Below are 21,049 nucleotides of genomic sequence, written 5' to 3' on the forward strand. Positions count from 1 at the left end.
CCCCCCCCCCCCAAAAAAAAACAAAAAAACCCAAAAACCAACCTAAAACCTCTGTGGGCCTCTGTTAAATTTTCCTTGCTTGTCATGTTGATGATGTCACCCCTCTCATTGAATCACTCCAATGATACCCCCTTCTCTCTATCATCAGACATAAGCTACTTGCCTCCCCTTTCAGGTAGGGTGACCATATTTCCCAAAGGGAAAACAGAACACCATGTGAGGCTAGCCTGAGCTGTTCATCTGAGCCCCTGACTCTGCGTAGGTCTGGACAGCCCACCCCTCCCCATCCCCAGTGCGGGGCTGGCCCAAGCTGCTCCCCCAAGCTCTGCCTCCCTCTCCCTGGGTGGGGCTGGTGTCATTGCTTGCCCAAGCCCTGCCTGCCCCCCGTGCCAGGCTGGGGCTGGCATCACTGCTCACTGAAGCCCTGCCTCCCTCCGCCTGAGCCCTGCCTTTCCTCCTGCATGGGGCTGGCATCCCTCCTGCGTGGGGTTGGCATTGCCGCTTGTCCCCCCATTCCTCCGCACCCCATTTTTTGACAAAAGTGCGCATTTGTCCTGTTTGCGCTTGTGAACTGATCAAGCTGGCCAGAGCAAACGGGACAAATGCCCACTTTTGCCAAAAAAAAAAAAAAAAAAAGGGCAGGATAGCCAGGACAGGGCTTAAAAAAGGGACCGTCCCGGCCAAAACGGGACATATGGTCACCCTACTTTCCAGGCCCTTCACAAACTATTCTCTCTCGTTCACTACCAGAATGTTGACTCCCCCTTCCAGCCAATCCATGATGCCGCAGCCAGCCTCCATTATCCCCTCGTTAAATTTTCAAACAAGCACCTTCATACTTTCTCTTATGCTGCCTCTCTCACTTGGGAGGAGCTCTCTGTTAACATCTTCAAAGGTACCTCATTACCCTCCTTCCAACTGTCTTTTGCTGTGTTACTTTCAAAGAACTTGACAACAGTTTAGACTCCCGGTGTGCTGAGAATACTGCTTATCATGCTTACCAATACTGTCCCATTGTTCCTTTGTACTCATCAATCTGTATTGTATCCTCTGTGCCTTGTCTTATATTTAGATTATAAATTCTTTGGGGGCAGGAAAAATCTTTTTGTTCTGATTGCACAGCATCTAGTCCAAGGGGGGCCTTGGTTCATTACTAGGGCTCCTAGGTCCTATAATATAAATAATTATACAGGCTAGATGTGCAACCCTCGACAGATGCTGGCTTTGGCAATAGGGCACCAAATGCATATTTCAGTTGTCAGATTGGATGCTGCTGTCCCTTTCTGGGCACAATCTTTGTAAATCCCATTGTAAAGGACTACATTATGAAGAAGAACTGTAAATATATGCAAGCTTACTTGAAAATTTCCTTTTTAATAGGAGGAATTTTCACAGATTGGGTCTCACTCAGAACACATTAAGCTTTTGCCCTGTGTTACCTGTGTCTTAACTGTCTTATCTGGTGACAAGATAGATGCTCTGCAGTAATCTACTGCACTAGGGAATTTGAAGCAATCCTTGCTAACAGCTTCCAAGCTAAAGAAAGGAGCTAGTTGGGAGCAGCTGTTGGAGTTAGCTCAAATTATCTGGGACTAGGGGAGTGCCCCTCTTCCCTGCCAGTGACTGATATGTCTGCTTCTGCCTCTTGAGTTGTGGAAGGGCTCAACACCCATTCTACGGGATCTGTGGACCTTTTGCTAGAAGAAGGGAGATATTTTTTTTCTTCCAAGCAGGGGTAAATTTTCTTTCACCCCTTGAAAATTCAGAATGCTGTTGTCAGGCTGTTCTAACTCAACAGGGTGAAGACAGTAAGCACAGAGCAGCATCAGGACCAGAGCAGCCGAAAACCTTTGAAGTCACCTTTGCACATCACCCCATGCTTCTAATGATCATATTGGCCTCTAGTCCACTGTTTCAGCCTTCAGCTATTCATATGGAAAGAGATTGTTCTATGTGAGCTGCATTAGCCAGTGCAGACACTTTACAGTAGAGATTGCCGTTAAGGCCTAAAGGTGTGCAGAAACGCATATGTGGTTCTAAAAATCCTAGACAAACTTTTTGTGAGAGAAAGAAATGTTTTTAAATACATGTGAGTTGCTCCTCCTGGAAAAGACTAAATCAATTTACAGAGGAATGTGCTTTTACATTTCAGATGATCATGGAAACGTGTAGTGATTTTAATAAAGCAGTGAGAGCCTCAGTAAAGCAGCGAGCAGACCAAGGGCTCTCCTCTGAAGAGGCAGAGTGTTCTTTGGAGAGCTGGAACATTCAAGAGGACTAAAATAGGCCTCTCACAGCCTGGTGCAGAATGCTGAGGTCAGCCTGACAAACACACTGTGATCTGCTGCTCTTGAAACTTCTTCTAGCTTCTACTTTCTCTTTCCTTTTAATGCACTACCTCAGTGACAGTGAGTGCAGATGAATTCAGGTTTTTCTGCGCACGCCTGCTTGCTGATGTGAGTGGCTAGTTGTCTCCCACTGGAGGAACTGGTATCTCGGACTCCTGAAGGCATATCATCCGCTCAGTTACAAACTCAGAAAATCATGTAGCCACTTGCCAGGTGCACATTGTGACCTGGGGCCTACGTTGCTGTGGAATATTGTGTATGTAAATAAATAATAAATACCCTTTTACTGACATAGGAGAGAATCTGTGCAGGCTTAAAACCAATGCATGCGTTTGAAAAATCAATTCCCCTTCACTCGCTGCTGCTCAAGTTCAAGAGGCTTTCCTCTGAAAGAAGTGATATATCACAAGCATCTATTTTGGAATGTCCTCTCTATCCCCTTCACTTACTTCAGTAGGTGCTTATGCTGTGGCCAGTTCTTGCAAGGTGAACTCAGAATCCTGAAGTTGGTAGTCAGCAGGGTAAGTGAAATAGGAATTAAACTTCATACATTTTGTTGTAAATGGATCCCTTCTTTTAATACACATAGACTCTTAAATATGGTTTAGATTGTTTCAGTTCCCAGTTAAATGTGAAGGGCCAAAGTCAATGGTGTCGAGCCACTTCAATCAGGGCTGAAGTCCAGTAAGCTTTCACTCGTCTGTGGGTCAGAAAAGTGTGCTCATCTCTAGGTATCTTCTGAGATGGGTGTTGCATCTTAACCGCAATGATACTGGACCATCTTGTGCCATTCTGAAGACTATATTCTTAGTTTGTCTGCATGTACTGGTATGTTTCCACTGTATTCAGCAGAGAAACAGTAGCCCAGGAATTAAGCTAATGTGAATCGAGCAGCCATTATTAGAACAAAAGAGAAGTGGGAAAATTATTGAGGGTAAAAATACCAGAAGAATGTATTTGGGTGCAGCATCTTTCTTCCTGACCCCCCCCACCCCCTTGCCACAAATATTAATACAACTTTCCATACCGGTAACAACCATAGGTGCAAACTAGGGTGTGCATAAAGGAGATTGGGGACCAACAGCTGGGCATTTTGTTTGCTTTTTGAGAATGATGGAGCTTGAGGGAAGCTGGGTGCTTATGGTACAGGACATAATTCTTTGATGGTTGGGGGAGGGCAGGAATCATAACCGAGGGAGAAGAGATGGGCATTGACATAATGCTATAATGCACAGTATTACATTTTCATTTCTGCAACTCAGGGCCCTATAAAATCCTGTTAATGGCTGAGTAATACTGGTGAATTAGAGATCAAGGGACACTGTCAAGGTAAAAACAAACCCCAAACACATTAACCTCTGCCCTCCTCGTGTTACACCCTAAATTATTAACAGAAAGGCTTTAAACGATCAACTTTCGGCTCTGTTTTGTTTGACTCCTTTGCATTTCACTAGGCTGTTTCCCTTTTGTTTCTGGCTGGCTCACTTTCTGGTTCTCTTGCCCTGGCTCAATTCTGTTGTGTTTGGGTTTGAGTTTCCAGTACTGCAGCAGAGCTAGATTATCACTAATTCACATGTAGCAGTGTGCCTTGCCAGCATGTTTAGGGTCTGTCTTCATTGCAGGGTTAAAGTGGCTCTTACGTGGGTTGTCCTAACGCAGCTCCATGCATTCATACGGAGGTGTTTCAGGCCAGCTTGCCTGCTTGGGGCCAGAGGCTAAAATCAGAGTGCTGCTTTTGCTCAGGCTTGCAACCTGCCCACTTTGCAGTGAGGATGCAGGGTAAACTACTTGATTGCTGGTAGCTCTCCAGTATCTTACCATGCTTCCCCACATGTGCCAAGGAGGACAGGCAAGTTCCCTTACAGGTCACGGAAAGAATTATAGAGCGGCTCAGCTTACAATAGCTCTCAGAACCATGGGATTTCCCTTTTCCCTCCCTGCAAGTCCTAACACACACAGGGACTGGAGCACCGGTGAGGACACAGTAACTCCAGTGTGGCTGCTTGCATCCGGAGCTGAGTGCCAATCACCCAGGCTAACTCTGCAGTGAAGACATAGCTTTTGTTAGATGTAGTGCTCTGTTCGCATAGGCCTCTCTTGGTCTCCTGAGAAGGCTCTCCACCTATCTGCAACTGGGGCAGGGAGGGGCTTGCTGTCCCTGAAGATTAGCGTCTACCCAGCCTCCTGTGGCTGGGTAAAGAGGAAGTCAGTCCATTGTGACAAAGTTCCTCCTCTGCCGTGGTGGGTCTTGCACTTATTGGCGGATTTGCTCGCCTTGGAGCTTCACGGCAGCCCTTAGTTTGGCTGTTTTCATGAACCCACAGTCCAGGTCGACGACTCCTGTGTCTGACCAGGAGTTGAGAGGATTTGGGGGGAACCCAGGCCCGCCCTCTACTCCAGGTTCCAGCCCAGGGCCCTGTGGAATGCAGCTGTCTAGAGTGCCTCTTGGAACAGCTGTGTGACAGCTACAACTCCCTGGGCTACTTCCCCATGGCCTCCTCCCAACCCCTTCTTTATCCTCACCATAGGACCTTCCCCCTGGTGTCTGATAATGCTTGTACACCTCAGTCCTCCAGCAGTACACCTTCTCACTCTCAGCTCCTAGTACCTCTTGCTCCCAGCTCCTCACACGCACACTACAAACGGAAGTGAGCTCCTTTTTAAAACCCAGGTGCCCTGATTAGCCTGCCTTAATTGATTCTAGCTGCTTCTTGATTGGCTGCAGGTGTTCTAATCAGCCTGTCTTAATTGTCTCCAGAAGGTTCCTGATTGTTCTGGAACCTTCCCTGTTACCTTACCCAGGGAAAAGGGACCTACTTAGCCTGGGGCTCATATATCTGCCTTCTGTTACTCTCCTGTAGCCATCTAGCCCGACCCTGTCACACCATGTAGAAGGAGGAAGCTGCTGAAGAACCTGCATTCAGGGTCCCTGCCTCACCTAGAGTGAAAGGGCCGAGACGAACAGTGTTTACACAGGTTTCAGAGTAGCAGCAGTGTTAGTCTGTATTCGCAGAAAGAAAAGGAATACTTGTGGCACCTTAGAGACTAACAAATTTATTTTCGTGAACTACAGCTCGCTTCATCGGATGTATTCAGTGGAAAATACAGTGGGGAGATGTTCCTCCCTCTTTCTGAGGAAGGTAACATCGCATGCAGGATCATGCTACTAGCTTCTGTGGGCATGTCCTCACCCTGTGTATCCGAGCTTGGCTCTAGAGCAGAGGCATGTACAGGTCCCGTCTAGTGCCCTGGTTAATAAGCCTTTATATGAGCACTAAGCCCTGGTCTACACTAGGACTTTAGGTCGAATTTAGCAGCGTTAAATCTATATGTAAACCTTCACCCGTCCACACGATGAAGCCCTTTATTTCGACTTAAAGGGCTCTTAAAATCGATTTCCTTACTCCACCCCTGACAAGTGGATTAGCGTTTAAATCGGCCTTGCTGGGTCGAATTTGGTGTACTGTGGACACAATTCGACGGTATTGGCCTCCGGGAGCTATCCCAGAGTGCTCCATTGTGACTGCTCTGGACAGCACTCTCAACTCAGATGCACGATTGTTTGCCATTGCTCTGACGCAGGGAGGGCCGACTGACGACACGGCTTATAGGGTTGCCTTCAGGGAGCTAAAATCAACAAAGGGGGTGGCTTTACATCAAGGAGTATTTCAGGCAGGACTTCACAGAGGGTTCCAATAAGAAATGGTGCACCTAAGTTATTGTTCTTATTGGAACAAGGAGGTTAGTCTGGCCCCTAATTGATACATGGTTAGATTTACCTCGCAGCACCTTCTCTGTGAGTGACTGCAGTGTGACCTAGAGGAACGAGTCCCCTAGACGGGGGAGAGGGGGGGAAGCAAATGAGTACAAAACAAATCTGGTCTATTTCTTGTTTTGATCCACTCTATCTATCTTTTACATCTTTGGCTGGCAGCAGACGGTGCAGAAGGACTGCATGCCATCCACATCTCAGGACTGCTCGGCAGAAGATGGTACAATACGACTGCTAGCCATTCTCATCTCTTGCCTGCCTGGCAGAAGATGGTACAGTACGACTGCTAGCAATCCATATCGCCTGCCTGCTCACCATAAGATGGTTCAATAGGACTGACTGCAGGACTAAAGAGAATGACTTGATCAAGTCACTCCAAATTTAGTCCCTGCGCCCATGTCTGCCCAGGCGCTCCTGGCCGACGTGGCCAGGAGCACCTCGGACATGACTATGACAGCTACCAGTCCTATTGCACCGTCTGTTGCCACAAGGCAATGGGTTGCTGCTACTGTGTAGCAACGCAGTACCGCGTCTGCCGGCACCCAGGAGACATACGGTGACAGTGAGCTGAGCGGGCTCCATGCTTGCCGTGGTATGGCATCTGCACAGGTAACTCAGGAAAAAAGGCGCGAAACGATTGTCTGCCCTTGCTTTCACGGAGGGAGGGAGGGAACGGGGGCCTGATGATATGTACGCAGAACCAACCGCGACAATGTTTTAGCCCCATCAGGCATTGGGATCTCAACCCAGAATTCCAATGGGCAGCAGAGACTGCGGGAACTGTGGGATAGCTACCCACAGTGCAACGCTCCGGAAGTCGACTCTAGCCTCGGTACTGTGGAAGCGCTCCGCCGAGTTACTGCACTTAGAGCATTTTCTGTGGGGACACACACACTCGAATATATAAAATCGATTTCTAAAAAACCGACTTCTGTAAATTCGACCTTATTCCGTAGTGTAGACATACCCATAGATTGTTTTGAGGTTCTCCTATTCTAAATTGGAATTTTTTGCAGTATTTAATTAGAGGAGGGAAATGAGAATCCCTCCCCAGGGAGCAGGGCCATGCCAGCTGCTGAAAGGATGCAGATGGGGGATGTGGGGATCCAGGACAGTGGTACAAGCATTGTTTTTGTGTCTATATATTGCTGCACATGAGACAGTAGTGTACTTTGTAGTTTCTTAGCTGTGGCATTTTCCCCAGAATCCTTCCCGTTTGGAGCAGAACTGGGCTCTAGAAACCAAGCTTTTCTTTAAAGCAATGGTTCTCAAACTTATTTGATTGGGCCCCCCTTCTTTGTGTCTGTAGTTGTTTACATCTATTCCACCCCTCCCCCCAAGTACATATACCGCCACCCAGCTCTGAAGACAGAGCGGAGAGCAGTGGCTGCTGGCTGGGTGCCCAGCTCTGAAGGCAGTGCTGTGCCAGCAGTATATTTCTGAGGGCATTCTGCACTAAAAAATTAAAAATTGTGCACACAGTACTTTAAAATTCTGCAAAATTCTGCCAATTTTATTTGTCAAATAAATGTGAAGGCTTCAGTATGGCCTTGGGGAGCACAGGCCACTGGCTGCACAGAGATGACTGTGCATTTTCCTCCACCCCCTGGGACATGGACTTAGCAGTGAGGCTGCACCCAATCTGGCACAGCGTAATGACGAGGCCTGCCCCAGAAACACCCCAGAGCCCTGCCTCTCTGTGTCAGGTGTACCAGATGTGGGCAGGCCGGCTCAACAGGGCAGGATCCAAGTGTGGGGGGGAGAGGGGATCCAGGTGTGGGTTGAGGGTTCTGTGTGGGGCAGTCTGGGTGCGGGCGGCTCAGTTGGGGATCTGGGTGCAGGGGGATCCGGATGCACAGGGGCTTTTTGGGGGGGGTTCTGGATGCAATGATAATGGGACTCTACAGGGGGGTCCAGGTGAATGTGGTGGGGGTGGGGAGGATCTGGGTGTGTGGGGGCATAGAGCTCGGCAGGGAGATCTGGGTGTGGTGGTCCAGATGCTGGGGGAGTTGGGCTCAGTGGGGTGGGGATCCAGGTGCAGCTGGTTGGGACTCGGTGGGGTGGGGATCCTGGTGCAGGTGGCTCATCAGGGTAGTCTAGTTGCAGGGGGAGTGGGGCTCATTGGGAGGGTTCTGAGTGCGGGGGTGGGGGTGAGGCTTGGTGGGAAGGTCTCAGTATGAGGGGGTATGGATGCCTGGGGGTTGGGAGGATGGGGGAGCAGCTCCCTATACAGGGATCCTTCCCCCAGAAGTTGAGGAGCAATGGGCGCAGGAAGTGTGCATGTGTGTGTGTGGTGGGGGTGTTTGCAGAACTTCCTGCAGCTGGGAGAAATATGTGGGTGGGTCTGACCTGGCCCCGGATGCCATGCGGGGGAAGAGGAAGTCCCGTCCTCTCCAGCCCAGCTGGGATTAGCAGCTGAGCCCAACACAAGGTAGGAGCCAGCAGCTGGGTGTTCCCCAATCCTGCCCCCTGCCCCACAGTGATTTACCTCTCTCCTGGCTGCCCTAGACACCCGAAACATATTGCTGGGGGGAGGGTCTCATGACCACTCTTGTGGCTTCCCTTTGCTTCCCCGTCAGAAAGTCATTTTTCTGCAGGGAAGCAAAGAAATATGCGGGGGACATAAATTCTGTGCAGTGTTGCAGAATTCCCCCAGGAGTAGCAGTAGCACAGAAGTAAGGGTGGCGATGTGAAAAGTGATATTTGTCAATATCACTTTTCATAGCAGAGTTAGCACGCCATTGCCACCCTTACTTATGTACTGCTGCTGCCATCTCAGGGCTGACAGCCAAAGCCTACTGCTTTCAGGTGAATGATTTGGGTGGGGGTGGGGAGGAGAGCCTGAGCCTAAGTGGTGGTGCTCTGGCTGTCCCCTTTATCCCCGCCTCCTGCGTGTGCACAACCCTTCAGCGTGAGCCCAAACCACCTGGCGCTGGCAGCCAGAGCTCTTTTTAAAAAAAAAAAGACCAGGAAAGCGGGCAGCTCATGCCTCCCTTGGGAGGCCTGCTCCATAGTTTGAGAACTGTTGATTTAAAGCAACTCCGTAGGCATAGCTATTGTACCCATAACTTCATTTCCTAGCCCTTGTAGTTGTGAAGATACACTCAGTTCATATGTTTAAGGTTAACCCATGCAGTAATGAGAGTCTGTAGCAAGCTGGAAACAATAACCCTACTCTATGACTTGTACCTGTTCGTGGCAATGGGGTGTTAACGCAGGAGCTACTGAGATAAATGTCAGCATTAACTGTTTCATTGCTGGTGATGCTAGCAGAAGTGTCAAGCTGATATTCTCACTGAAGCCAGTGGACAGTAGCTGATACCGGGGCAAGGTGCAGTGGGGGGTATCAGTTGTCAACAAGGGGTGGTGGGATGTGGTGGCAATTGAGTTATTCAGCCCTCCTTGCCCCAAATCTAAATGCCTCTGTCTTAACCCAAAAGCAGGAAGCTAAGAGGAGTTGCAGTCCCTCCCTTCAACCAAAAGCCTGATCTTCCCCTTGCATTCAGAAAACCCAGACTATCTCCTAGCATGCAATGGGTGACCTTAGTCTGCTGCTGTCCCATGCTGTGGGACAATACAAGGAGCAGAAGGCCCTGTTGAACCTTAACAAAACAATTCTGTCCGTGAATTTCGTTTGTTTTGTTTTCTTAATATATGACTGAACCCGTATCTGAGCAAAACAGAGACTCATAGATTTTTAAGGCCAAAGTGACCATTCTGATCATCTCTGACCACCTGCATAACACAGGCTAGAAAATTTTACCCAGTGACTCCTGCCTCAAGCTCATAAAAATCTTTCTGCCTGTCCTGACATTGCTATACCAACAAACGGAGTAACTCTCTCAGGGCTGGGATATCAAGTCTTTGCAAACAATGTTAGATACTGCTTTGACTCTTAGCGTTCATTTCATGGATCATTCTGGACAGTGGTGCTCCAGAAATGGAGGTAACGCATGCAATGGCTCTTTCAAAGTCCCCATCTCCACAAAGAAGCAAGCCTCATCACTACTGCCAATTTAGAAATGTCACTCTAAGCACAGGATTGGCTTCAGGCCTGCACCTCCTCAAACATCCCACCTGTCTCTGCTGGGCGACTGTTGGCTATGGTAAACCATACTCTAAAGGCCGATTCAGGGAGGGAGTGCTGTAAACCTTAGTAGGATCATAGCTCCAGAAATAGAAGGCTCCTCAACCCCAAACCAACCAACCAACCAGAATAGGCCACTGAACCTGAAAAGAGCCAAAATTGGCAGGACTGACCCCTTAAAGTGCCAGAATAGCCTGTTAAAGCGCAGGGGGCTTTTGAGCCTTCTGTGATTCCGAAGGGCCGGTTAGTCCCCAGTGAGCCTAAGGCTGGCGGTGGCTCGCTAATGACTGATCTGGCGAGGTGATTATATGGCCCCTATCACCATAGCATCCGCACACCTCACAAACAGTAATGAGTTCATCCTCCGCACCCTATAGGCAGAAAAGGGCGGATTATCATCTCCATTGGACAGATAGAGAACTGAAGTGAAGAGAAATTAAGTCATTTGGTGAAGATACATGGGGCAAAGCCAGGAGTTAAACCCTGGTTCCCCAGTGTCAGTCAAGGGCCCGGACCACAAGGTCATCTTTCCTTTGCAAGCTCACCAGAGGTTGGTGCCTGGGAGGGAACCACTGTTTCTCCCCCACCCCCATTTGACTCATGGAATCAAATGGCCAGAAGAGAGGAGTAGTGCCCAGGAAGGGGGGCATCTCTGCCTCACCAAGGGCAATTCTTCAGAGTCTAGTGGAGCATCCAGCCTTGTCCCCTGCAGTATGCGTGTTCAGGTAAGTATTGCTGTCCGTTGTAGGCTGCATACGTGTGTTCTCTCTGTGTGCTGTGGCCAGATAGTCGGCTCCGTAGACCTCAATTGAACTGCCCAAGAAAGCCACAGACTTGGTTCAGCAGCAAAGGCGCTCGGCCATGTTTATTGTTAAAGCATGGTCCTAGTGCCCCGGCTTAATGGTTACAGCTACAGTAACACATGCATGCCTAGTACAATGGACCAGTTCAGTGAGTGGCAGGACTTTCTGTTTCTGTTTGTTTCTGCCGAACAAAGACACCCCCTCTGTAGCCCCTCTTTTATATACTGATACAAACAGGTTATGTTTTACCCCTCTGACATGGTTAGTTACCACCCTATACCTTGTACCTGTTGGTTCGATCAAAACGTCTCCATCCATTATCCTCTCATCCTAACCTTATCTTTAGGCGGCGTCAGTGTGTCCTTGTACCATCTTTGGGGATTGTGTTTATACCATAACGCTGTATTGGGGTGTTCTAGTACAGTAGAACCTCAGTTACCAGCAGCTCAGGAAAGGAGGTTGTTCGTAACTCTGAACAAAACATTTTGGTTGTTCTTTCAAAAGTTTACAGCTGAACATTGACTTAATACAGCTTTGAAACTTTACTATGCAGAAGACAAATGCTGCTTTTAGCCCTCTTAATTTAAATGAAACAAGCGCAGAAACAGTTTCCTTGTCTTGTCAGATCTTTTTTGAAACTTTCACTTTATTTTTTTTTAGTAGTTTACATTTAACACAGTACTGTACTGTATTTGCCTTTTTTTTTTTTTTTTCTAATCTCTGCTGCCTGATTGCATACTTCTGGTTCCAAATGAGGTGTGTGGTTGACTGGTGAGTTCATAACTCTAGTGTTCGTAACTCTGAGGTTCCACTGTACTACCTTTCTTGAATGTGCTTACGTGACTACTGAGTGGCTAGTACTTCTTAGGACTGCTTGAGTTTTTGCAATGCCAGCCCAGTGTTTGCCAAGTTCATGCAGACAGTGATTGTAGCAGAGCCTTACTTTTGCTCGCTTTAGTTCAGGCCTTAGGCCTTGTACCAGGCCCAATGCTTCAGGCTCTATCTACTACAGGTATCACTGCATCAGTTACGCTAGGGTCACACTGTCAAGCTTTTCTTTGTAACCAAGAGGGCTAGAAACAAACTGACTGAAAGCTGGGATTCCAATGTCATCACATGGCTATGGGCATTAGGGTTGCCAACCCTCCCGGTTTCACTGGGAGTCTCCTGGAATCAGGTCCTGTCTCCTGGAGGCTACTGCAGCCAAACCAGGAGATTTTGGGTGCTGACAGTCCGGTAGTGCCGCAGGGCTAACGCAGGCTTCCTGTTTGCCCTTGCTCCGCTCCACTTCTGAAAGCAGCTGGCACCATCCCTGTGGCCCCTGGGAGGTCAGGGGGTCTCCGTGTGCTGCCCCGAGCACCAACTTCGCAGCTCCCATTGGCTGGGAACTACGGCCAATGGGAGCTGTGGGGAAAGTGCCTGTGGGAAGGGGCAGCGCATGGTGCTCCCTAGCCGCCGCCTCCCCCCTTCCCTCCCCCCACCCCAAGGAGCGGCTGTTGGAGGGATGTGCTGGTCACTTTCGGGAGCCAAATGTGGTAAGCGCTGCCCCTTCCCCCAGCCCAGAGACCACACCCAAATTCCCTCCCAGAGCCCACACCCCATACCCCCTCCTGCACCCCTGCCCCAGACTCAGCCCGGAGCTCCCTTCCCAGAGCCCGCACCCCATCCTGCAGCCCAACCCCCTGCTCCAGTCTCAGCCCAGAGCCACCTCCTACACTCTGAACCCTTTGGCCCCACCCCCTCCTGCACAGCCCCCTGCCCCAGCCCGGTGAAAGTGAGTGAGGGTGGGGTAGAGTGAGCGACCAAGGGACAGGGGCTGGAGTGAGTGGGGGTGGGGCCTCAGAAGGGACTGGGCCCTGGGGAACGGGGGGGTGCAAGGGTGCTTGGTTTTGTGCCATTAGACAGTGGGCAACCCTACTGGGCAATGAGGCCCTAGGCATCTGGCTATTGGGCATAGGCCTTAGTCTGGCTATGCCCATGGGTATATCTGAACCCCCTGGGAGGGTGCCTGGCAGAGGTCACAGGATTATATTTTGATCATCTGTACAATATACAAATGACTGGGGTCTCATTTTGGCATCTCATGTGTGGAGCTTGGGAGAGTACCAAGCCCTGTTTCACAACCACTGACGTGCGCCCCTCTGGGGGTGAAAAACAACAGGTTAACAGTACATATCAGCTTAGGACAGGAGATGTTGTGTGTTCACTTGGACAGTCATCTTCTGCATACTATCCCTCCAGTTCAAGTTGGAATTTGGGTGGGACTTTGTGGCTAACATACCTATTCTTGGGCTCTTCAGTCTCAAATAGTTTATGTCTTCATCAGTCTTGCTGAAGAGTTGGGGCCTGGATTGGGGGGGTTGTCAGTAGTGTGTAAGAGGGAACAGCTCCCCACCCCAAATCACCTACATCACTTCTTGTGTCACCTTGGGTTTTTCTTGGAGGTCTCTGATCCAAATACTGAACAAGCCAGACCCTGCTTAACTTATGTGAAAAGATCCTTTCTAGCATGAGCTGAGTGTAGACACAAGGGAGCTGTTAGCCTTTCTAATCTGTGGTGTTTTTAGGGAACCTCTCAACAAAGTGTCTGAGCTCTGGGAGAGGTTTCTTGGGTTTTTGAGTGTGTGGTTCAACCTAGTTGTAGCTGGTCCTTTGGTTTCTCTCCCTCCTCTGCCCCTTTTACACACGCCCCTCTCTGCTGCTCTGTGTGAGTGCCCAGCTGAGGATTCAAAACACGTTTCCCAATTCACTCTTTATCTTGACTTAATTCTTTTATGGATTCTGCTGAAACCCGAGACTCTGCTAAGACAAGAGATCAGGGCTGATTGGTGAAATGGGAGCAGTGCAGACATCTGTGGTAAGGCATAGGCATCCTGCTGTTGGTTATTAGTGGTCCTGCTGTTATTGCTGCATACACCAGCCTGCTCCTGTGGTTTTATGCCTGACTGTGTGTCTATAGCTTGTGAAATTCCATCAGCATAATATGCTCCACACACTGAGTGCACCCACTATTTCAGTGTATTTCTAATGATTAACTTCAGAGTTATCAGTATAGGGTAGCACTAAGCCACCCCTAAGAATTATCGGTTTGCCCATTTCATACCAATTGACCCTTCATCCCTGTCTGAAGAACGAACTTCCAGAGGAGATCAGATTGGTCCAGAATCTGACCTCTTTCAGGACATGCTTACGTGACCCTCCACCATCAGAAAGTCTGGTAGCAGTGCTTAAAGTTATGATTACCCATTGCATTATACTAGAAGCCCCTGTTTCCAATTATTGGTAACTCTGCCAAACTTCAGTGGTTCTAGTTGAAATTTTCCATGTTTGCTCCCTGTCTCAAGGTTTTGAAAGTTTCAGCAAAAAATGGTTCAGCTTGAACAAGGTTTGGAAAAAAGGCCAATGTTAATTTCTCCCCCTTTGCTTTGAAGAGCTCTGCAACCTCCAGTGTTTGGAGCAGGAATTTGAAGTCTGGCTGAGGCCGAGACCTGGGGTCAGAGATGTGCCTTTTGCTGTCTCCATGAAAATCTACCCAGATTTGACTGAGCTGTAAGTCTCTGGAAATCAACATTTGCGTATGCACAGAGTCTGAAATCTGGGAGTATTCCATCTGCACTAAGTATGTGCCAGCCTCTCAGAAATCCCTGTTACACCAGCCTCACTGAGCATGTTCCCAGGCCCAAAGCTGGTACACCAGATGGGGGAAATGCCACAGTAGGTGCTGCTGGCTCTTTAAACCCTGCCTGCCCACATGGGATAAACTACAAGGGACTAGGGGGAGTACAGCTCTTCCTGCTCTGCTAAAAGTAGGTGAGCTCCTGCCCCTGGCTTGGTGGTAGTGCTCCCCCACAGCTGCCCCCTCCTCGGCTGATCCTGGGGGACCTAACCTTTCTGTTGGTCTCTTGTGACCCACTGGGGAAGGAGTTCTGGGCACCAAGCACAGACTGAGAGTTCCAGTCTCAGCTCTTCTCTGACTGGTGGTAACGGTTGTGTGCACTTCACAGCCTTTAAAGGTGAGCAGAGCCTCATGCCCCTGCCTTGGGAGGCAGGCATGTCGCACTCTGTCCATTATACAGGTGGGGTAACTGAGGGATTGCACAAGGTCACTTCTGGCAGCTCTGGGAATAGAAGCCGGGGCTGGATTCTGAGCATCTGAGAGGCTCAGAAGATGAGGTAGGAATGGGAGAAGCCGCCTTTGTGCTTCCCAGAACCTGAGCTGCTCTTGGGGCCAGTGTGGCTCCCCTCAGAGTAAGTTAGCAGCCCCAGGGGCTGCTCTGACTTATGGCAGCTTTACATAACTGTGGGCTTCTGCAGTCTATTTCTCTGGGCACTTCCCATCTCAATTCTGCCGTGCCCCTGCACTCGGAGCTATGATAGAGGCAGAATAGTGCTGCCTACCTCAGCAGTGCTGTTGCACTGGGGGAGTTCCTATCAAGGCAGTTCTGCACCTGAATTGTCAAAAAGGGATCAAATGCGGAGTTAGAGTCTGCCCCAGGTCTCTAATGTAGTGGATTCAAGTCTAATTAATTTTGCTGTGCTGCCTTGCAGAATAAATGTGCCAAAGCTGTATGCTATCTGTAGTGTTATCTGTAAACACTAGCTAGACCACAGTCCCTGCCAGAGCCAGAAACAGACCCCAAGGTTCCTGATTCCCAGTTTTCTGGTGTCTGACAAATCTTCTGTGGCACATCTCCTCCTAGTGGCTTGTCCACTAAGAGGATAGCAGCCTACTACTGATACCAGTTACTCCTTTAGTTCAAGGTGCACAGGTCTGTGTTGTGGATCTGAAAGTCAGCTGGTGATCCACGTAAGGGTCAGCATGGTTCTACATCAGAGGTGGGCAAGCTTTTTGGCCCGAGGGCCACATCTGGGTATGGAAATTGTATGGCGGGCATGAATGCTCTGAAATTGGGGGTTGGGGTGAGGGCTCTGGCTGGGGGTGTGGGCTCTGCAGTGGGGCCAGAAATGAGTTCAGGGTTTGGGAGGGGGTTCCAGCCTTGGGTTGGGGGGGTTGGGGTGTGTGTGGGGGTGCTGAGGCTTTGGCTGGGGATGCGGGCTCTGGGATGGGGCTGGGGTTGGGGGTGCAGGAGGGTGCTCTGGGCTGGGATTGAGGGGTTCAGAGGGCGGGAGGGGGATTAAGAGGGTTGGGGTGCAGGATGGGGAGTGAGGGCTCCAGCTGGGGTGCGGGCTCTGGGGTATGGCCAGGGATGAGGGGCTTGGGATGCAGGAGGGGGCTCCGGGCTGGGGTGTGAAGCTGAGGGGTTAGGAGTATGTGAGAGGGCTCCGGGTTGATGCAGGGGGTTGGAGTGTGGGGGTGTGTGAGGGCTCTGGCTGGGGGTGCAGGCTCTGGGGTGGGGCTGGGGATGAGGGGTTGGGGGTGCAGAAGGGTGCTCTGGGCTCAGACTGAGGGGTTCAGAGAGTGGGAGGGGGATCAGGGCTGGGGCAGGGGTTGGGGCACGGAAGGAGGTCAGGGGTACAGGCTCTGGGCAGTGCTTACCTCAAGCGGCTCCCGGAAGCAGCGGCATGTCCCCAATCCGGCTCCTACACGGAGGCGCAGCCAGGCAGCTCTGCATGCTGTCCCATCTGCAGGCGCCACCCTTCCAGCTCTCATTGGCCATGGTTCCCGGTCAATGGGAGCTGCAGAGGCAGCATGAGGACCCCCCTGGCTGCCCCTATGCGCAGGAGCCAGAGGGGGGACATGCCACTGCTTCCGGGAGCTGCATAGAGCCATGACACATGCGGAGCGGGGCAAGCCCCAGACCCTGGTCCCCGGCAGGAGCTCGAGGGCCGGATTAAAATGTCTGAAGGGCTGGATGTGGCCCTCCTGGCTGTAGTTTGCCCACCCCTGTTCTACATAGTAGAACATCTGTTCTTGGTTTGCTTTTTAAAAAATCTAGGAAATTACCTATAAAAACTACATCAAAAAGAACATTAAGGTTGCAAAGTCAGGCACTCAGAAGTTAGGAAATGCCAGAATTAAGGTTGCCCATGTGACCTTAACTCTGCCCCCTTGTGCATATGTCAGGAGTGGCCAAACTGTGGCTCTTGAGTCACATACGGCTCTTTTACCATTCAAGTGCAGCTTGCAGAGCCGCCTCCCCCCCCCCCCCCCCGGCCATTCTCTATCTACCAGTCTGAGGGTGGGGGAGCTTGGGACCTCTGCCTTGCAGTGGGGTGGTGAGGCTAGGGACTTCTGCCCAGTGAGGAGGAGGGTCTCGGGGCTCCAGCCCCACAGGGTGCACCTGCCGGGGCTCGGGGCTTCAGCCAGAGCGGGGCTGGATCCCCAGCAGATGCCTCCCACGGGGCTGAAGTCCCAAGCCCCGGCAGGCGTGCCCCAGCTCTCGAACTTGTGAAGATTGACATATGTCAGTAAGTTTGGCCGCCTCGGCATATGTCGTTTGAGACCGTCTTGAATTACAGACATTTGTTCGACAGGACCCCTGCCTCATTCAGTGCACAGGATGGACAGTATATGAGGCAGACGGTTGCAATAAGAGAAAGGAGGCTTGCTTGTGTTTCTAGGCTGGGACCCAGGACAGCTGGGATCTATTCTTGGTCAGCCATAGACTTCCCATGTGATGTATTGTAATGCAGACCCCAAGGGGGGGCTGAATTATAATTCACATAAAACCTTAATTCTGTCATTTCCTAACTTTTGAGGGCCTGTCTTTGCAACTTAAATGTCCTTTTAGCTGCAGTACATTGTATGTAGTTATATATACGCCAAGCAGAGTTCCCCCAGGCAGGGCAGGGAGAGGAGTATAATGTGAGGTTCATTAGGACCTCACTATGCAGATCTAATTACCTAGGAGCTGATGGGTGCCAAAGGAAACCTAAAAGAGCTAGGAGAGCCCCCTTTTCCTAGCTGTGGTGCTAGAGAGCAGGGCACGACTAGCATGACTTCAGCACTGACAAGTGGCTACCCCTGCCCGCAGACACTTCCCCTACAGCTCCCATTGGCCGTAGTTCCCAGCCAATGGCTACTGCAGTGGAATCAAGCAAGTTTAGACGCGTGAAATGGGTGGGGAGGCGGAAATCAAGATTAAGATGCTGACCATGGAAGAAGCACACTAAGAAGAAGTTATAATAGTATAATAATAATAATATAATATAATATATAATATAACCCCTCTTTTTTTGTTTCATTTTACAAATGGGGAAACCAGCGTCCGCAGCAAGTCCATGACAGTGTGCGGAACAGAACCCCAGGGTCCTGACCTAGTGCAGATAGCTGTAACTACTAGTCTAGTACTGTCACTGGGTAGGGGGGATTGCTTACGCTAAAGTAGCTGCTGAGTGAGAGATGCACAGTGTTAGAGACCGGTTGGACCTGATTCAGCAAAACTTACACTGAGTAACATTTACTCATGTGAGTAGTCCCATTGACTGGTGAGGGGCGGAGGGAAGATCCCTGCTGTGTGCACTCGGGCACTCAAAGCATGAGTGTTTCTACACTTGCCAAGGTTTGACCATGCGATGCATTCAGATTCAGGTAAAGTGAATGCATTAGTTTTGTCACTCTCTCTGGCACTGGTGCTACTGAGTTCTCTCTGCATCTCCTCCCAGAGACTCGGGTTCGCTCACAGAGTGAATGCCTCCCTAAGACCTTACTGCCTAGCCCCACAGATAGAGGAGATCTGAGTGGCTTCTAGATAGGACTGAGTGGAATTCATTAACTTCCACAGGATTCAGAGCAAGGGGAGCTGACTCGCTTCTCAGACTGCGCACAGTCCATCCCTTCCTCGTTTCACCTTTGAATTAGTACAAGGCCAATGAGCAGTCCAGAGGATCAGTGCTTGCTGGATGATCTTGTTCAGTGAGGAAGGATGAGCTGGTGGTTAGGGCAGTAGTGTGGGGACTCAGGAGGCCTGAGTTCAGGTCCTCACTCAGCTGCAGCCTCCCTGTGTGACCTTGAGCTAGGCAGCTAGTTTGTCTAGGCCTCAGTTCCCAGCTGTTAGGTAGGGATAAGAGCCCTGCCCCACCTGCTTGGGGTTTTATGGGGATAACTATACTAAAGGTTGTGAGGGGCTTAGCTCTAACGGGGCCGTATCTGGGAAGGTATTTCCCCATTCAGTTACTGTAAATGTTGTTGTCATGAACTGGGATCCCTGTTAAGTCACTGGCTGCTCCCCTTGCTTGTCTTTTGCCTAACTCTCCCCAGCTCTTTAGCAGTCTGTTTCTCAGCAGTCGTCAGTTACCATCTAGTCTCTAGGGAATTAAATGTGTATTGCTGTTTCCAGGATTCCCACCCTTGAACCTTGTCTGGGTGTGGAGTTACTTGAGTAGGGAGGTGCTTAAACCTAGAGTCCCCATAGGGGCTAACCACAACCTGCTCACATGTTTTTAAACATTTGTCCACGCTGGGTTCTAAGCAGTGGTAAAAAATACGTTCTCTGAAATGTGTGTATTAACATGCTTTAACACACCACTCCTTTCCCCAGTGCCCAGCTAGGAGAGTGCTGCGGGAGCGGTGGGGTGGTGGTCTATTGAGTCTGGAGCAGTGTTGTCTGATTCTAGCTGAGATACTCTGTGCTTGTGCAAGGAGGCTCAGCTGACTGTTTTCATTTGAAAAATCTGGGTTATAGGAGTTCATCACACCAGATGGCTGCACATACTTAGAGTGCTGTGGATTATTAAAAGACTGTTGTGTGTCCCTCTTTCATCCTCCCCTTCTCCCTCCTCCCTGCATCATCAAATTACTATTGAATGCTTGGGAATCTGTGTGGCGCAGAGTTTAGCACATTGCATCTTTTCATTTGGAAACATTTTGTTCCAACCTTTTTGAACTGTTCCCCTGTTCTGATCACTCCTTTCATGGTGCCATGGGCTAGGTAATGAACTGGCCTGAAGCACAAGCCTTTTGTCATTGGACCCTTAGCCTCAGGCCTTGTTTGGTTCACCACGGGGTGGGTTGTGTAGTCTCCATTAACCAGCTGGATGTTTGTCTAGATTACAAAACAACTACACGAGTTTAGGAAGCAGACCATTTCTGTGCTAGAGAGGTTGGTTAGGTGGTGGCAGTGCTCCAACCCCAGATTGAGTGGCATTGGCAGAGACGGGAAGGGGCCTGGAATAGTGTGTGTGGAGGGGTCTGTGAGTCAGGATAATGATGCATTGGCAGAGCTGAGCAGGAGTCCAGAGGGAAATAGCCGGGGTGCTGTGGGGCAGGGTTGAAGTGCATTGGCAGAGCAGGGTGGCAGGGCCGGGACAGCAAGGGTGCTATAGGGCAGGGTTGAAGTGCATTGGCAGAGCAGGGTGGCAGGACTAGGGCAGTAGGGGTGCTGTGGGGCAGGGTTGAAGTGCATTGGCAAAGCAGGGTGGCAGGGCCGGGACAGCAAGGGTGCTATAGGGCAGGGTTGAAGTGCATTGGCAGAGCAGGGTGGCAGGGACGGAGCAGCAAAAATGAAACTTTGAAAACAATTCAAACGTGAAAAGTTATTTTCTTTCTGCTGTTTCTTTGGTGCAGTGATTTGAGGCCTAATAAAGTGACTTCGGCCCTGGCATGATTTTACAGGGTCCAGGCTCACTAGAGAGTGTGGAGTAGGGAACATTTTTTATTTGTTTATTTTGAAAATCATAGAATCATAGAATATCAGGGTTGGAAGGGACCTCAGGAGGTCATCTAGTCCAACCCCCTGCTCAAAGCAGGACCAATCCCCAATTTTTGCCCCAGATCCCTAAATGGCCCCCCTCAAGGATTGAACTCACAACCCTGGGTTTAGCAGGCCAATGCTCAAACCACTGAGCTATCCCTCCCCCCGACATGCATGTCATCTATAGATCAACTGCCAAACATATTTTAATTTTAAAGTTAAAATGCAATTTTCCTTTGAAAAGTAACTGTAAAATGGGCATTCACATCCAGCAGATCTGCGGGCCCCCTCTTGCAAGACGTATGTCTGCTGGATCTGTTCATTCCTGTGCAAAAATATTTACTGCTCTTTATTCATGTTAGTGAGTTAGTGCAGATACGGTGAGCTGGATTGTAGAATGGCTCACGTGCTGATAGAATTGTTAATGTATTGAACTGTTCACATTG

The 21,049-nt window shown here is 49.9% G+C and overlaps 1 protein-coding gene across 6 annotated transcripts in view; it reads left to right on the forward strand.

The window, feature by feature from the left end:
* PSKH1 (protein serine kinase H1) overlaps positions 1 to 21,049 on the forward strand; it is an 80,339-nt gene that overhangs the window by 38,078 nt on the left and 21,212 nt on the right. The window contains exon 3 of one of the 6 annotated variants that reach the window (XM_077831464.1): positions 2,153 to 2,640. The exons of the other annotated variants lie outside the window; for them this stretch is intronic. Within the exon in view, the coding sequence (XP_077687590.1) occupies positions 2,153 to 2,281 (129 nt within the window). The 3' untranslated portion in view covers positions 2,282 to 2,640. Of the gene's footprint in view, positions 1 to 2,152; positions 2,641 to 21,049 lie in introns of those variants that run through there. 6 annotated transcript variants of the gene reach the window in all.

This window comes from Eretmochelys imbricata, chromosome 12 (genome assembly GCF_965152235.1).
Source record: "Eretmochelys imbricata isolate rEreImb1 chromosome 12, rEreImb1.hap1, whole genome shotgun sequence".
Taxonomy (NCBI): Eukaryota; Metazoa; Chordata; order Testudines; family Cheloniidae; genus Eretmochelys; species Eretmochelys imbricata.